At 36.3% G+C, this 18,454-nt stretch overlaps 1 protein-coding gene across 1 annotated transcript; it reads right to left on the bottom strand.

Moving 5' to 3' along the window:
- Positions 1 to 1,624: 1,624 nt before the first annotated feature.
- Positions 1,625 to 13,552, bottom strand: LOC122060144 (ras-related protein RABE1c). Its single transcript, XM_042623325.1, has 9 exons — positions 13,363 to 13,552; positions 13,144 to 13,252; positions 3,980 to 4,052; positions 3,781 to 3,881; positions 3,250 to 3,315; positions 2,845 to 2,942; positions 2,540 to 2,602; positions 2,333 to 2,425; positions 1,625 to 2,040 (listed from the first exon to the last, which is right to left on the bottom strand). The coding sequence occupies exons 2-9, from the start codon at positions 13,214 to 13,216 to the stop codon at positions 1,957 to 1,959; spliced, it is 651 nt and encodes a 216-aa protein (XP_042479259.1). The 5' UTR covers positions 13,217 to 13,252; positions 13,363 to 13,552; the 3' UTR covers positions 1,625 to 1,956.
- Positions 13,553 to 18,454: the final 4,902 nt, after the last annotated feature.

Below are 18,454 nucleotides of genomic sequence, written 5' to 3' on the forward strand. Positions count from 1 at the left end.
AATAGTTTTCATGATTTTAGTTAATTAGGTAAAAATCAAAAAGGAAAATGATACTAAAGAGGACCTAAGATCCACCATTTGTGGATTCCATAGTCTCTAGTATGTACCACCATGGTTTTAAAAAACATAATTGGATCAATATCTGTCCATTCATATCGATATCAATCGTGCCTAATACTGATACTAGTGCTTGTCTAATCTTGTATTGGTGGAATGGTTCTTATTAAGAATAAATCTATCAAAAAAAGAAATTGAGGGAAAAATCATTTGATAGAGTCCATCCCAGTCTGGAGATACCGATCTTGATACCATTTTTTAAAACCAAGCCTACCTCACAATACACGAAGCAACATTCCCAAACAAAGCTTTATTATGATCAAATAAAAACATAAGATAGCTGAGAAATTTAATCTCTAAAATGAATAAGGGAGAAGAATAAGCATACCACTCAAGTGCGGTAAGCTAGAGGGTGGCACCAATGGGAGAATGAGATGAGGTATCATACAGAAGGACGCAATGGGTCATTTCAAAGGGGGGAGAGAGTCTATGAGAGACACACAGTAGACACGTTACAATGCATTAGTTGTGTGTCCAGCCTTTTTCAAATAAATCAAGGGAACAAGACATTGCCCGGCAATCACCCCTATGCCCTCTCTCAATATTGTTGTGTAGTAAATCTAATCTTTTTTTTATTATTATTTTGGATGTTGGTAGGCAAATATAGTTTCATCACAAGGATCTCAATCCTTGACCATCTTTTTTGAAGCATTTTTCACTTTAAAATCTTTCCATGGTTTTATCTCTTGTTAAAACAAGGTTTTAGTGAAAAACACCATTAATCTTACGCCTTGAACATTAAGTTGCAACCTGAGACCATAGAACAACAGAACCTTAAATTGCAGGTGAAGAACACCATCTGCCATTGTATCAACAATCTGAAACCGCTGCCAGCAACAGTAGAGAAAGGAGACCCCAATAAAAATTAAGAATTAAACCTTAAACTACGAAACTATTAAGCTCTATCACGAACCTGCTTGATGGATGAAACCTTATGTGAATCATATTAAAAGAACAAGCGCTGTTCACCATTGAACCTTTAGGCTTGAAACCTTTAAAACCATTGGGAAAGATTACTGAACAAGACAAAGAAAGAAAACACAGGAAAGTTGATGTGGTGAAGGATCCTTGTCAATTAATTGAAGTTGCAGGGAGCTATTGATTGGTAGAGAGATCACAGACAACAGGGAAAGCACATTTTCTAATAGATGTCCTCTGCAATCAACAAACCATATCCACGAACTAAAGGCAACTGTCAATTTTTAACAGGAGTTGAAGTGTTCAATGATTCACTCTTATGATTCTGGAAATTGGATGCTAACAAAAGGTGTCTGAAATGTTCACCAAACTTATCGATGTCGATCGATTCATTCTTGGCAGTTAGGGTCTTGCGCTCCAAAAATCCAAACAAAACCTTAACATGAACGATAACAAAAAGAGCTACTTCACTTCTATAGGACTATACTTCATCCTCCAGCCATGGATCAAGGACATTATTAACATCTTTTCATTATGTATTGATATGGTTTTGATATGCAGCATCTTTACCAACGAAGACAAGGAAACATGCAGTGAAGTTGCATAGGTAAAATTGAAGGCTGCTTCTATATACTTTTCTACATCAAGGAGATGAACAATATAGGTTCTCTCAAAGAAAGGAAGGAAAAAAAAATATTATGGTTTTCTAATTCCCACGAGAGAAAAGATGACCGCGTCTCATATAATAAATTCCACAAATGAGCGAGAAACTAACTTTCAAATGCTAAAAATAGTAGTTGCAAAGAATGGTAAGGAGAAAAATACAAGCACCCGCCTCATACTTCCGTCCTGATTAATCTGTCAACAGGCGTGTCACCTCCAGGCCCTGCCCGTTCTCTCTCCCTAGTCTGAATTTTGATCCTAAGAGCCACAGCAAGCTGATCTTTGGGGAGCTTGAGCACCACCAGCTGCTTGGTCTGGTGGGTTAATTCTGATCGTCTGAGGCTGCAGACACCGAAACAAATAAAGATGAGATCAATCAAGATTTCCTTTGAAACAAATAGAGGTATTAGCACGAGAATAACAGTACTCCTCTTTCAACACTCTCTGCCTCTGGCCGACAACATATTAAAATTCAACATTCTCTCTCGATTATAAAAAAAAACACCTTATATGTACAGAAAGATTCTGCATAAACCTTTGCCAGGATGCAGCAAATATTTCTAACCTCGAAAGAGAAAAGAGATGGAACAAATAATGCATATTCTCTTTCAAAATAACAAGGACAACTTTATACCTCCGCTTTGGAGTCAGTTTCTGCAAGCCTTTGCTTTATATCTCTTGCTATTGAAAAGAAAACCTGCTCAACGTTTAAATTTGTCTTTGCACTCTGCAATGGGCAAGTCATAAGTGTCTTTCAGGATAAAGAGAGGAATGAAATACGAAGAAATAATACAGAAAACTATCCATCTGAGAGTTAATGTCAGTAACATAATATACTTACAGTCTCAAAGAACTTGATACCATACTCATCAGCAAGTGCTTGGCCCTTTGAGGTAGGAACAGCCTAGAAAAGGAAATAGGGAAAGGTCATCCCAAAATAAATAGGGAAAAAGCAAAAGCAAAAAAAAACAGAACCAGAGAGCAGAGAGCCCATGAATATCACCCAATCATTCTCAACTCTAGGGTCCCAGCAACCTAAATCATGCAACTCAAAATAAACTACTTCCTAACCAAAGAGCTCAAGCTCACAACAAACTATTGTAGTAAAATAACTCAACTACAGAGGCGAAGCAAAGCAGAACTTACCCTTTTGCTTTCATCCATGTCAGCCTTGTTCCCCACCAGTATCTTGTTGACATTGTCAGAAGCATGCTGTTCAATGTTGCGAATCCAGTTCCTAATGTCTGTGTACATGACAATAAACCAGCTTAACAAGAACCAATGGAAACAGAGAAAAAATTGACAAGCTATAATAACATCGCAAGAGCTAGGCCGATCTCCCCCTGCCATCTGCTGCATGGCAAATGAAATTAAGTGGCTGATGGAAATAAAATCCTAAATGTAGTCTCTGAGAGCCACATAGTAAGTAGCTGGCTCACTTTCCAGTCTCCCTTAGATGGGTAGAGTATAAAAAACTTGTGGTTTCTGAAAACTGAATATGGCTATCCAAACTTTAATTAATAAAAAATTGAAGGAAAAGTAGGCAGTTACTGTTAAATGATGACTCATCGGTAACATCATACACCAGCAGAATACCCATCGCTCCACGATAGTAAGCTGCAGAAAAAAGAAACTACTTTAAGCAACACTCTTAACCATGTAAAATGGATTTTGGGGCTTGCAAAAATAATGTGGACAAAAATAGTTATGAGGACCATCTAGGAGAGCGGTTAAAAGTTGGAACATCACATACATCACCAAAATAGCAGTACTGAAGGGTAGGAACAAACTACCCATGAACCCAAGGAAATCTCATTGGCCCAGGAACAAAATGATCCTTAGCCATCTAGCCTAGACAACTCAATTTCACAGTCCATCAAATTCTAGTAATGGTCCAAATTACTATGATGCATGAGGTAAGCATTGGATTGGTGTTTCGCCTCCAAGATCATCGATTTTGACACAGTTCCAATCTTTTCCATGTAGTCATCCAAACACAGGAAAGACATCGTCTACCATAGCTTCCGGACCTGACAATATCCTGCAAAAATAAGGGCAATATTTATGAGATAAAGCATTAACCTGTTGTGATAGTTCGGAACCGCTCCTGACCAGCCGTGTCCCAGATCTGCAGTTTGATCCGTTTACCATCGAGCTCAATTGTTCTTATCTTAAAATCAATACTGCAGAAAAAATCATTTCCTTTACAGATGATTAGTAAATCAAACAAGAAAGAATAATTATTTAATGCATGATGACAAAAATGATAAAAAGCACAGACCCAATGGTAGTAATAAAGCTGGTAGTGAATGAACCATCTGAGAAGCGCAAAAGAAGGCAACTCTTGCCCACACCTGCAAAGGAATTTGACGAGGAACGACTAAAATCAGAATATTCAATTGAAAACTGACATTATTTCCATTTTACAAGGATTGGAACTGATAGAAAAGATTCCAAGAACAGCTCATCCATTCAAACAATGGCATTCAACAGTGTCAATTGCAAGACTTGTTAAATATATAAGAACAAAGACTTAATCAAGGTGTTCTTCAGAAGTTGACGAGCAAAGCTAAATGTGAGATATTTTCAAAAAAAAATTGAGAACACTGTCATAGGGCATACCAGATAACTCTGGCCATAACATTCTGGTTTTGTCAAAACATGATAAGATGGAACTTCCCAAAATTTCATTCAGTCATAAACGCACGTTCTTCACACCAGCTTGGATGTCAAACATACAAATCAAATATAGGTCCCTAGGAGTTGAATATTTGTATCAATGTAGAATTTATTGTGGTTAATAATGAAAATTCAATGGTCACCAATCAGAGACATCAGAGAGTCTCTCACTCTTAACAGCATAACATGTGTCAAGCAGATAGATGACAAACACATCTCCAATCCGAACTATTAACTGATTTTCTTATTTGACTTTTGGAATAGGACAATTTGCCTTTGCTCCCAAATGCAATACCCGTAGGAACAATGAATTTACACAATTATCTTCTTATGGATAGACTGAACTTTGTAAAGCTCACCAATGGCCTTATTTCTTTCTGTTACTTGTGGACCATGTTGCCTAGACAAGTACAAAAGGAAATCAAATGGCCTTCGTTGTTTACAGACAAATAAAAAAATTGTCTGACAAGATCAGAACGAGCGCAAATACCAAGTTAAAACAACAATTTGGAATCAAATGGTTTTCAGATAAGCAAGACTGAAAAAAATATAGAAAATGAATTTAGCAAGAACAAAAAGAGACGCAAAGGTGAGGTGTCAATACATAATGCAAGTTGAGGCATTAAAAAACAGGAAGATAGTAAAATGATTTGGGTGTAATAAGAAACAGAAATCATATAATTTAACAGTGTACATGCCTACAATAGCTGCATGGATATATAAACATATCTAACAAGTGAACAATGTGTATATACAGTTATAGACGGTAAATGCACAAATTTTATTTCCCAAATGCACATAGAAAACACGGTAGATTAATTCAACAATCTACCCTCAAATAAAATAGCACCCGCACCACAGGCCTACTAAAGCACGCTGCCATCTGCAGGTCCCAACCACCCCGTAAACACACATGCACATAAAAATCCCACCATAGTTGTCAAGGCGTTGCCTAGGCAGTCCAGGCGCCTAGTTGGTGTCGCCTTGCGTCCAGGCCCCCTCCAACACCTTGGGTCGCCTAGGCACCACTTAGGAGTCCAAGCTCTTTCTTGAGTCCAATGTGATAGCACACCTTGTTGACACTTCGCAAATTTACATTGATTTATGTTTATTGGTTTGTTTTTTGATGAATGTGCTACACTTTGTTCATTATAGGTTGGTCTTCTCATATTAGGCCATTACTGACATAATTATTTTTTTTATTTCATTGATATTTCTTCTATGTTGCATATAAGCATAATTATATAAAATAATCATAGTCATATTACGTAAGTCATATACTACACACCTAGGGTGCCTATGTGGGCACCTTGTCACCTAAGTGCCCCCTTCAACACCTTAGATCGCCTAGTCGCCATGACAACTATGGTCTAGACACCGTGACAACAATGGAACCCACCATGGTAGTGGCACAAATACTTAGCCGGTTAGCCCCAAATAAAGGAGGGTTTCATCAGACTGCCAACCAGAATTAAACCTTTTGCCTAACCATTTGAAGATGAATACTGCATATTTTTTTATTTTTTTTATTTTTTTTAAGCTTTTAAACCTTGTGTCAGGCATGGGTGGCCCTAGATGCGGTAAATTGAATAATATTTGTGCACCAGAACAATGTGGATGGGATATAAGGCTTAGTTGAGTTGAATTTTGCAGTTTGAATATTATATATATATATATATATATATATGACAACATTAATTTGGTCACGACGCCTATTCTTAGAACTCCAAACCATGGTAGAACCCTTACAATCAATAATTTATAAGAAAATCACCTCTTATATTGAAGAATAATTAGATTAACTAAGTTGAATCCACATTTTATAACTAATACTTCTCATGCACTAACTAGTAGTGTTTCAAGCGAATTTCTAGATATTATTACTTACAGGGATGCATATCTTACATAAATTCTGTTAAGGCATGGTAAGTCGAGCACATAAAATCTCCATTCACAAATAACTTACATATCACTTGAAATCTGAATCCAATCAACCAGAAAAATTACCCTTTGTGTGCAAATAGTTAGTCATTTAAGTTTTCTATAGATGTCCAAGACTCCAAATAAAATCATCATGTAGTTGTGCAACCACATCTTACATGCAAGGTAATAGGGGATAAACAGGGTTATCATGCACTTCCTTGTTGCCTTAAAATCCGGGTCAGTACCAGCCGATCCAATCCCAATTACCAAATTATATGTCTCAATCAAGTCCAATGTCATCAAAAAGAAACATGACCAGTTGATGCAATATGAAAATTCAGATTATGGATATCAGATGCAAGCAGGCCCAATGATCAAATCTGTTATTAAATCTAAGATAAAGAAATCAAATACATCATTAAAAGAATAAATCAGATAGATGGATGGGGTAGGAAAAGAGAAGAAATTGATCTTCTTGGGAGGGAAAAGAGAGGAGAAGAAATCATGTTTGAAATACCAATCCCGTATGCACTGCTCAACAACACCAAAACTCCTAAAAAAACTTATTCATTACTCAAATCATCTCCAATTGAAGGGAGGAGCATAGTTGTCACGGCGTCTAGGCAACCCAATGTGTTGGAGGGGGCTTGGACACAAGGAAACACCAAGAAGGCGCCTAGGAGCCCGCCTCAGAGATCAAGGCACCTAGACTCCTACCAATTTAAGGCCCTGACAATTTATGCCCATTTACGTAGACATGCCTTATAGGCTAGGGCATAGACACATTTCTATTCGGACAGTCAATCATCAATTCATAATTGGGACCAAGGTAATCGCTTTATACAGGCTAATTGACTAATCAGTCTATAAACAGCCCTTAAACAAGTTATAAAGGGCTATAATCAGGTTAAATGGGCTTAAACAAGCTAATCGAGCTATAAACAGTAAGTTATTGGTCGGTCATAGTATGCGGTCGATCCTCGTTGGGCCACTACCTTGCACCAGGACGTCTGATTATTAATCGGTTGGTGCTTGTGCCCGACATATTTAGTAATCAATCAGGCCGGTATCGGGCTTCAACCAGTTGGTTCAGGTCGGACCTACCAGTGTGGGCCAACTTTGGACAGCCTTGGACTCGGATAACTAAATCTTTTTATTAGATTATGCGTACAACAAAAATGTTAGATGAATGGAGGAGAAGCATTGTGATTCCGATTTATAAAAGTAAAGGTGATATTCACAATTGTAATAACTATAGAAGAATAAAACTTATGAGCCATACTTGAAATCATAGGAGAGAATCACAGAAACCCGCTTGAGATAAGAAACTCATATTTTGGAGGACCAATTTAGTTTATGCCAGGAAGATCACCAATAGAAGCTATTTATTTTCTTAGGAGACTAATGGAAAGATTTTGAAATGGTAATAAGGATCTCCATATGATCTTCATTGACTTAGGGAAAAGCTTATGATATACACCCTAGACAGTTAATTTGGCAAGTGTTAGAGAAGAAAAATATTTTAAGTCAATATCAAGATAGTGAATTCCCAATTACAATTAGATTATATCAAGGATCAGCGTCAAGCCCATATTTGTTTGCATTTATCATAGACGAGTTGACTAAAGACATTCAAGATCATATCCCTCGGTGTATGTTTTCCACTAATAAAATTATTTTATTGGATGAAACAAAAGGATAAATACAAAGTTGGAATTACAAAGATCAACCTTGGAGACAAAAAGTTTAAAATAAGTAGGAAAAAAAAAGTATATGGTGTGTAAAGTTAGTAAAAATAGGACTAAAAATAAGGTGGTGAAAATTGGTGATAAGGAGATACCACAAAAGGAAAATTTTAGGTACTTATGTTCAATCATAAATTAAAAAAAAAAAAAAAAAAAAAAAAAAAAAAAAGGGAAAAATATTGGATGTTTTTGCATAAAAAATTATAATAAGATGAATGAAGTAGAGAGGTTGATGCAGTTGCACGATGGACTTAGGAAAGAAATATCTTTTAATTTGATTTTATATTGTTTTAGAATTAATTTCTTTTTAAATTAGCTAGCTTCTAATTTTAGAATAGTTTCCATTTTCAAGTAGTTTCCATTAATTGTTTGATTTTTCCTTTATATAAGTCATGTAATAGAGAAGAACTCAGCTTTTAGAATTGAATAAAGTTGATTAAGATTTTTAATTTGGGTTCGAAACCATGGCCGTCGATTCCCTCTTTTTCTTTCTCTGAAATTTTCCAATTTCTTCTCTTTCCTCCTCTTTTCATTCTCTTCCTCCTTTTATTATTCTGGTTTCCTTCCCCTCTCCTCTCTTCTTCTTCTCCTGTTTTCCTATTTCTGGTACTTGATTCTGCTCTTCTTCTCTGCTGGCGGTAATACCACACACCCAAGAAGCTGCTGAAACCTTGTCCCCTACCGATTGAGACTGAAATTAATGTCGAAGGTTGCTGCCTTTAAAGCGACCCAAACCCTATAGTATCAACTCCAAAGGTCTTTCTCTGTTGTGAGAAATTAAACCTGCAACCATGTTGAAAACCCTACTCTTCCGCCAGGTTCAGTTCGACTATTGAATGCTCCTCCTTCAATCAAGCTTTTGGGTGTCCAACAGAGGGATTCAAGAGGCTTGCTAGTGGAGAACCTTCGTCTGAAACCACAGCTTGAATCGTTCTCTTATGGCTGAGATTTCCTGTTGATACCAGGGCTGGGTCCATCGCCCACTGGTGTTCCATCGAGAAGAAGGTGGGCTCTTTGTTATTTTACTAGTTAATTTATGTTTTTTTCCAGAATTGCCCCTCTCTCTCAATGAATTAGGCTCTGTCCCATATTTATTGTGTGCTACCTATCCAATCCTCAACAGTTAATTTAAATCCCACTCATGTCCTGATGCAGTTGCACGATCGACTTAGAAAAAAAATCTTTTGATTTGATTTTATTTGTTTTAGAAATAATTTCCTATGAAATTAGCTAGCTTCTAATTTAGAATAGTTTCCATTTTCAAGTAGTTTCCATTAATTGTTTGATTTTTTTTATTTATATTAGTCATGTAATGGATGAACTCAGTGGTTAGATTTGAAGTTTTTTTTGAAGAATTGAAATTTGGTATGAAAACCATGGCTGCCATGGGCTGTTTCCCCCTCCCTGATTCTCTGAAATCTTCTTTTAGCACTCTTATCTTCTTCTCTTGGTTCCCTTTTCTTCTTTGCTTGCTATCCATGCTCTGTTCTGGGCGGTAATCTCAGGTGTACAAAACGTGTTGCTAAACCTTGAAAACCCGTCGATCAGGTCTGAGATTTGGACTGAAGGTTGCTACCTCCTAGGCGACACAAACCCTAGAAGATCTCCTCCCAAGCTTGGTTCTGCTGTGAGAAATCGATCTCAGATTCAGATCTGGTTCTTGCTTGCCACCTGGAGAAGTTCAAAACTTGTTTTACCTCATTGAAGCTTGTTGTTTGAAGTATCTATCTGCCGGAATCAAGAGGCCACAGGGTTGGTAGCCTTCATTTGGAAGATCAGCCCAAACCGAGGCCTATCGGCTGAGTTCTATCGACCTGAGATTTAATTTTACCGTTGGTTTCTGTTTTCAGTATTGACTTAGGGTTGAAGAAGGTGGTTTTTCCATATTACAAGTAAGGCCATTTCAAAATTACATAAAACCCCCCTTGCTGAACTTTTTTGTTCTTTTTAACCCATTTTCTTTAAAATTCCAGAATAAATCCCTCATATTAAATTTTTAGTTCTAGAACTACCCCAGCTACCATATAATTATTTCTAAGGCCCTGCTTGTTTCTGAAATTACAAGAATACCCTTCAACCATTAAATTTGAGATTTTTAGTCATTCTTGTGGGCCCTAAGCGATCCGATTTCAGTCCTTGGAATCCAGATCCGCATCATGTCCTCTTTGTTTGACCGACTCATCTAAACATTAGGAAATTTGTGGTTATTTACAACTCTGCCACTCTCTTTATAACTTCTGTTTAATTACAATACTGCCACTGCACCTTGGTTATTGAGTTTTCTTATTTGGGTGGGCTTTCAAGCGATCTGATTCTAGCTTTGGAATCCAGATCCGCATCAGAGGTGCGTCTAGAGTATTGTATGATTAATGTGTTCCCTTTAAAACTCAAAGAAAATGTTATCTGACAATTATACGATCAGCAATGACGTATAGAAGTGAGTGTTGGGCAGTGAAAAAACAACATATAAACAAACTTAGTGTAGCTAAAATGAGGATGTTCAGATGCATGAATGGAAAAAGTAAAAAAGATAAAATAATGAATGAACAAATTATAGCCAATTTAGGAGCAGCTCGGATACAAGAGAATTTGCAAGAAAGTCATTTGAGGTGGCATGGACATGTGCAACTGGAGACTTTGAATGCTCTAATACAAAGGGCTTATTTGATTCATATTAACAGAGCTAAAAGAGCCAGGTGTATGCCTAAAATGACTCTAGGAGAAGTTGTGGAAAGACATAGATAACTTAGGACTAGTAACAAGTATGGGAATGTCTTTAAATAGTGTTGAATGGAGAAAAAGGATCCATGTGCCTAACCCCATTTAGATGGGATAAGGTTTAGTTAAGTTGAGTAGTTAGTGAAATTCTAAAGGTCCAACTCAATGGCCAACTAGTTAGGTCCATTTCTTAGGCTTGACATATGCATTTCACCATAACATCGTAAACAAACAAAATGAAACTAGAATAGGGGGAATTTTTCTACTCCGTCAAGTCCAAAGGATATATCTAGAATGGCATACGTCAACAAACAATGTTGCAATATCAACTTAGCTTTGTCTTCTTGTTCCCCTGGTTGAACCAAAATTTAAGCCACCAAAGGAGCTAAAACTGTATGCCCTAAAACTTAACATAGAATGAACACATAGGGAAAAAAAGGTGGGGAGGTGGTTCTTAGCTTTGGATCTAAACACCAATTTAAGTTAATTTTTCACCCACCAAGAATAACACAATAGAACATCCCACTATAACTCCACACCCCAGCAGCACCACCCCCAAACCCCAAACAAAGAAAAAAGGAAACAAAAATCATATTTTAATGTTATTTTGGGACACCTAGTTGAATTTAATTGCCAGCCACCAATAAATGAAATAAGTATAATTCCAGGATAGCAAAAAAGGACACACTAAAATACAAATCAAAGACCAAGGATACTACAGGAAACTTCCATTTAAAAAACCAGACTAAATATTTGCAATCCCATAACCTTGGGGTCCACCCAAATACCAAGCCAATAAAGTTCTATATCTAAAACCAAAAGTGATAGGAGAAAAACAAGGCCCATACACAAGTCTAATAGTTGCCTAATTTCAGTGTTAGATCCTCCATCTTAACTTCAGCGTATAATTTCAGTGTTAAACACTATGAATCCACAGAAAATTCCTACAGTATCAAAGATATTGCAATTCACAACCTTGAAAAGATTACATACTAAGAATAACCCAGAATCTAAAAACCAGCTCGAAAAAAATTTGAGGGAGGGAAATAGAACCTATATACACACTTGCAGTCTTGCACACATATGCACACTACAAGAATGAAAACATCAATAAGTTCAAAATAAATGATTTACATGTCCATTCATTTCTGACCTGTATATGTGTAGACCTAATAAACTTCCATAGCTACAGACATGTTCCATCTACCCTATACCCAATAACAAGCACATAAATTATTTAACCCATATTTTTAATATTTCAAACACCGGGACTTCTGAAGAGATCAACCATTCTTGTACTACACTCACCCAATATAGGCAAATCAAACATTTCTTAACCACAGAAGGACTTCCAAATATAGGCAATCAGGGGATAGCAGGTACGGAAACATAACTAAGGTTGATAACTTCCTTGAATAATAAATGTAAGCTGCACACCAGTGTTCTAGAGGAACCTATATATGACAAAAATTTATGGATCAAATGGAGAAATCAAAGCTGGGAAAACCATTCTCAACGCATAGTTACTAAGAAAATAAAGGTAATAAAAATAAAATTAGAGGTAATATATAGTCCATATAGAGAAGTCAATAGCCTATCAGGCATCTAAAAGGCAACTAGTAACGTAGTAACATAATGATGAAAGTGAAATCAGTCAAGCAAGCATGGAAAGCAATGGAATTCCCAATGTAAGAAACTTGGGAAGTGACAGGGTGTTGAAATAGAGAATTGTCCAATTCAAGGAGGATAAATTGTTGTACGGAGATGACACAAAGGCACACTACTCCCCAAAAATAAAATAAAACATAATGAATCGAGAGAGTAAAGCTCAGAAGCAATGAGATCTCCAAACCCGTGGATTGGTAACTAAGAAAAACACAATTCCCCTATAAGCCTGAACAGAGCTAAAAAAATCATCTTCCCTTAACCACTGTTCGTTGTATTGTAGTACAGATCCTTATATCGTTGTAGAAAAAATGGGAGCCTACAAACCATGCTAAATTTGTTTCCATAACAATAGACATTCTGATTGGATCATCCAACCAATCCCATTCCTATAAAAAACGATTCCAACATATGTTAGATAACACGCTTTAGATCAGAGAGCCTTATCAGCAAAAAAATTACGCTGAGCCACCTGAATCCTCGAAACCAATTACGAGATCCGAAAACACCATACAAATATTCTTCACTTTCACGCAAGCAAATCCAACTAAACAAAAACCACTTAGATCCCCAAATCAAAGGAAAGAAAAACATCAAAGCATCCAGCATTTTCACCACCCAGGCCATAAATATTAAAAAAACACGATCCATACGAAAGATGAATGATAACATCCAAACGAATCCAACAGGTAAATTAGGAAACTGAATCACTTACCGCTGTCGCCGATCAGGAGAAGCTTTATGAGGTAATCATAATCAGCTCGTGCCCTAGCAGGTGGAGCAGCCATGGAAGAATCAAAGAAACCCTAAAACAATTTTCGCCTCTGCGTGTAAGCAGAGAAACAAAAATCAAAAACCAAAACACAAAAGAACGAACAATGAAACCAATACGAAAACAAGGGAGAATTAACCAAAGCGGAAAAAAGGGAAATACCAGAACGGGAATGAAAGAGCGGGAGAGAAAGAAGGCAGAGGAAGAGAGAGAAGGTGTTTGTCAGGTACGTCAGCAGTGGTCGGCCGTTGAAGAATTTGAAGATAGAGAAGAGGACCGAATAGGTTTTTTATTTTTTGCTTCTTTTTTTCTTTTCTTTAAATAGAGAGATGTCTTGATCGGTTCTTCTCCGTCCAACCCAGCTGGTGCCTACTGCCTACATACACACAAGCCCATTCTTCCTATGGCTTTGCTTCGGGGAACCGGTTGCCACCCTGTGCGCACTAGCAAGCTAGTTGTTGCAACGTGGGGCCCCCTACCTGATGGCCCAGAGGGTGTCTATGGCTTGGCTTGGTCGGGTTGAACCATTTTAGGTCTGAAATTGGGCAAGATTGTAACCAACATTTTTAATCTTTCAAATCGGTTTTGATCTGATTTGGTTTGATTCGGTTTGATTTTTATAAATTTCTTTTATTGGGCACTGTTCAAGGTATCAGTATCATATCAGTCATAAAAATCACTACATATCAATATTGTTGATACCATATACTATATCATAGTGATGGTAATGGTACAAGGAGGGTAAAATGATCCAAAAATCAAGGTATTAGACTGCGTTTGGTAGTCATCCAACACAATGTTTTTTGGTTTTACGGGAACAAGAAAACAGAATGTTCTGTTTGGTGTCTACAGTTCATTTTTTCGTTTTTTTTTAATCGAATCAGGTAAAAAAAGAAAAATCCAAAAACGAGAAATGTTGAAACATATGTTCTAATGTTTGAGTTTCATTTCAAAAGAGAATTTTGATACAGAAGCAAAACATTTTGATTTTGATACAAAACAACGTTTATGGAATGGAATAACTACCAAATGCACGCAGCCTTAGTATTTTTAGGGGCAAAAAATGGTACAATGTGGTCCAATATGTTGATCCATATCGATAGGGTATTGATACTTGGGGGGCTTCTAACTGGTTTCCTATCAAAATGGTTTTGGGTTTGGTTCGATTTTCAATTTTTTCTAAGGCCATGTCAGTTCGGTTTTTAGTGACGTCCAAAAACCCAATCTGATATCATAAGGGTCCGTTTCGTTTTGTTTGGTTGGCTTTGACTGGTCCAACCGGTTCAGGGGTTGGATTTTTACATCTGTCACTCCGCGTATGATACACGGTTGCGTCTATGTGTGTCTATGAAGACTGGATCTTATATACACACCCTCACCTCTCTCAGTTTATGTAGATCTGGTGCATGGTGGAAGTGGGACCCATTAAACTACGAATCCAACGGCAATTAGTGTTGAGTTTATATGGTGCGTAATGCTGATGTTTGGGGAAAATTGAATAATTTTTTACACCAACCGTACGATTGACCCATAAATGGAATGGACCTCTTTCGTGACGGTTTCCACTCCGGATTTTTAGAACGCGGCACCATGCGAAGAAGACGTCATTGTACTAATTCACATGATGCTCCATTGCTCCGTTCGGTTGGAAAAAGGAAACTTGAGGGAAAGGAAATAGACTTTTGCCTTTAAAAAATATCACGAGATTTTTATTTTTTTTGGTAAAAATATCACAAGAGATTTACTTTGCCATGTGATCAGGTGAAGTATTCATTCCTATAGTTGGATACGAAAATCCCTTACGCAAAAAAAAACAAAGATATGAAGATGGTCTAGATTAGTCACATGTAAAATTTCATAGTATAATTTAATAAAAAAAATCTATTTTTGTATTGACTTGCAGTTCGTGTATATATGACCACTATTCTAGACAATATTATATATTCTCCCGTCTTTAAGTGGAAATAATTAATTTAGATTAAAAAAACATAAAAATGAATGACTTAGATTTATGCATTTTAGAGACATCATCTTTCGATATCACATGGATAACTACAAGAAAAAAATTTGTGATCCTTAATTAACATGCTTGTGTCTTTTTTTATAATATTTAACATGCTTGTGTCACTAACTATAAATCATTCCTATTTTTATTATTAAATTATGGAATAAGTTGGGCATGTCACAATCTTTTTGTGGAGCTACCAGCTCAACCAATAAAGGCTTGGGGTAGGAGGGGTATGGGGGCTATTTTCGAAGGGGAGGGAGAGAGAGTGACATAGGTTGGACACACTATTATCGTGCCCAACATTTTCCTTGAAATTATAATTTACTTTGCATCCAAAATTTCAAATTCCTTTGTTTTCAAACATACAATAAAAAATTAGAAAAATAAAATAAAAATATAAGTCGAAATACATATTCTAACGGGTGCCCTCTCACGTAATGTGATGTGGGGGGGGGGGTTCACAAGGACACACTCTCTCTGTTGTTCTAACCATGTGGACCCTATGTGAATAATATTATTCTTTGCACTACCATTGTTATGCGATACAGATTCCTTCTCATGCTGTCATCATATAGGGAATCCTTTTTTTTAAAAAGTATATCTAAAAAATATAACAAGAAACTTAAGTAGATTATACAGATTCTACTTAAATATATATATATACTAGTAAAAAGTATACGTGCAAATGCACGTAGGGCAAAAATTATCCAACATTAATCTAAGGTATATATGTTGTCTTACGTTTTGTGTGTGTGTGAGAGAGTGAGAGAGAGAGAGAGAGAGAGTAGGATGACAACAATAAAATTGATTAAGGAACTCAATCAATAAGCTTTGCCATCCCATATATACTAACTCTAGTATATGAAAACAAAAAAATGGTGAAAGTATGATGAAAATGTGATTAAAAACCTGAAATATTTGATTGTAAATATCAAAGTTAATATTTAATTACTAAGAAACTCAATAGATCCCATCATGTTGTATCGTAATAACAAATGACTAAACTAAGGAACTTAAAAACAAATAACCACTTCTAACAGCCCAGTGCACAAGGCTCCCACTACTACGAGGTTTGAGAGGGGCAAGTTGTACACGGCCTTACCCCTTGCTTGCAGAAGAGACTGTTTCCAAGTTTTGAACCTGTGACTAAAATGTTGCAATAGTGCAATTTAACCATTGTGCCACAAGCTTGCCCTCTTATATCCTCTTTTTTTCTCTCAAAATCCACAAACCTCTACCAAAGTTCATTTAAATATAACCTGTCAAAAAGAAAATGTGGGCAAAAAGGATGGGCCATGTGCATATGTGTGTGTGTGTGTGTGTGTGAGAGAGAGAGAGAGAGAGAGACAGAGAGAGACAGAGAGAGATAAAATAAAATGTCTACATCAAACTAAATGATTTTTAATCATATATGATATCCATTTAATCGATTAGTAATTTAAGATATTTATTAAATATTAATTTTTAAATTTCAAATAATGGTAGACAATTACAGCATCAATGGTTAAATGCTATTCTAAGAAAGAGAGAGAGAGAGAGAGAGAGAGAGAGAGAGAGAGAGAGAGAGAGAGAGCCTGTAAGTGATTTAGTTACTATTTACCTAGGACTGAGAGACTCCACTAAAAATTAATATTATTTCGACCAAACTTTGTCACTTTAATCAAGTTTCTAACTTGTCCAAGTGCTAAACTAACTTGGTCTAACTCATCTGCTAACATCATGGAAAAATTACAAAAAGCCAACCACTTCCCCTCCTACATAATTTATTTAAAAAACTATTTCGTTTTTCATATTTATAAACAAAGATATTCCCACAACACTACCGTTGAGGTTAAAATGAAATTATAAATGAGGGGCTTAGTGGATTCGAACCATCTCTTGAGGTGTGGAACTATCTCCCACACAACAAGTACTCTACCAATTAAGTTAAAGACCCATATTTAAATTATAAAACCCATGATCAAAGAAAGAGGAAACCAAAGTATGAGACTCATAGTAGTTGTAGAACATAATGTTGAGGCTAAAAAAAAAAAACGTAACAGTGCAGGCTTCGACCAAAAAAACAATGCACCCGACGAAGCTAAGGAGACGCAATCGACAGGAATTCTTGTCCAAATAATCAAAAGTCAAAAGGAAAAACCAAAGTGAAATTAGTGCAATACTTTACAAGCATGACTTCCAAGATCCCCCAAGAACAAATAGTGCAATTGGCTCTGCCGAAACTCATGAACCCACTCATTTGATTAAACTCGCTTGACTGACTCTGTCTCACTTATATAAACACTAAGCAGTGAAGTGTAGTGCTACATCCAACGATTGATATGTGTCCAAGGCGACACAGACAGTATGATCATAGAGAAAGCCATCGGATCTGTAGCTGCGTCCTAGATTTGTATTTTAGCAGATCCCACTAGACCCAACTCGATTATACCGCCACATTCAAATCTGATTTTTGTTAAAAACAAAGCTAAGATCAATCTTGTAGCATCATAATCTGATTGCAAGATTGAATATGGAATGTAAGGATAAATAATATGTGCTCAGAAAAATGAATTCTGACATGTGAAAATTTCATAATCATCTAGCCACCATGAGAACTACATAAAAGCTAGGGTTTTTCCCCTAGCCTCAATGGGTCACAAATCAAAATCTATTAAAAAAAGTTTGATCTTTGAACATTAAGAACGACTGAAGAAAAATGGTTTAAGTTCAAAAATCTGAGGGAATTCAGAGATTGGTAAAGATTTGTCAGTCACAATTAATTCAGAAACAGGAACCAAAGGATTACTCGTCATATTTACACACATTCTTTGATTTTTTTTATATTTATTATTTATTTTATTTTTTAAATTCATAGGGGCAAAACAATGAAAATCAAAAGAATGGCGAAGAGAGAGAGAGAGAGAGAGAGAGAGAGAGAGAGAGAGAGAAGAGAAGAAGTTCATCACTTCTGCATTCCATAATAAATATAAATGTTAGCATAGGCCCAACAATTTGAGACCCAAACCTTATGTTCCAACTCAACAAAAGAATCAAAGTTCAGATTTCACCTAATTGCCAACTAAAAGATCAATAAACCCTAACCCAGCCATGACTTCATAATGACAAATGGCATCCAGCATCATATCAAGAAAGCAAGGGTTTGTTCTGATTGAAGAAACTACTGCGCAAGCACAAGCTTAAACATAATTATAATTAAAAGCTTGTTTAGAAAAAGAATGAAAACACACCTTATGTAATAATCAT

This window comes from Macadamia integrifolia, chromosome 13 (assembly GCF_013358625.1).
Source record: "Macadamia integrifolia cultivar HAES 741 chromosome 13, SCU_Mint_v3, whole genome shotgun sequence".
Classification (NCBI taxonomy): domain Eukaryota; kingdom Viridiplantae; phylum Streptophyta; class Magnoliopsida; order Proteales; family Proteaceae; genus Macadamia; species Macadamia integrifolia.

Coding starts and splice junctions, on each gene's coding strand:
- LOC122060144 (XM_042623325.1), bottom strand. CDS start 13,216: ATGGCTGCTCCACCTGCTAGGGCACGAGCTGATTATGATTACCTCATA. Junction 4,053..13,143: donor TCTCCTGATCGGCGACAGCG/GTAAGTGATTCA, acceptor ATTCCTTTGCAG/GTGTGGGCAAGAGTTGCCTT. Junction 3,882..3,979: donor AGCTTTATTACTACCATTGG/GTCTGTGCTTTT, acceptor TTTTTTCTGCAG/TATTGATTTTAAGATAAGAA.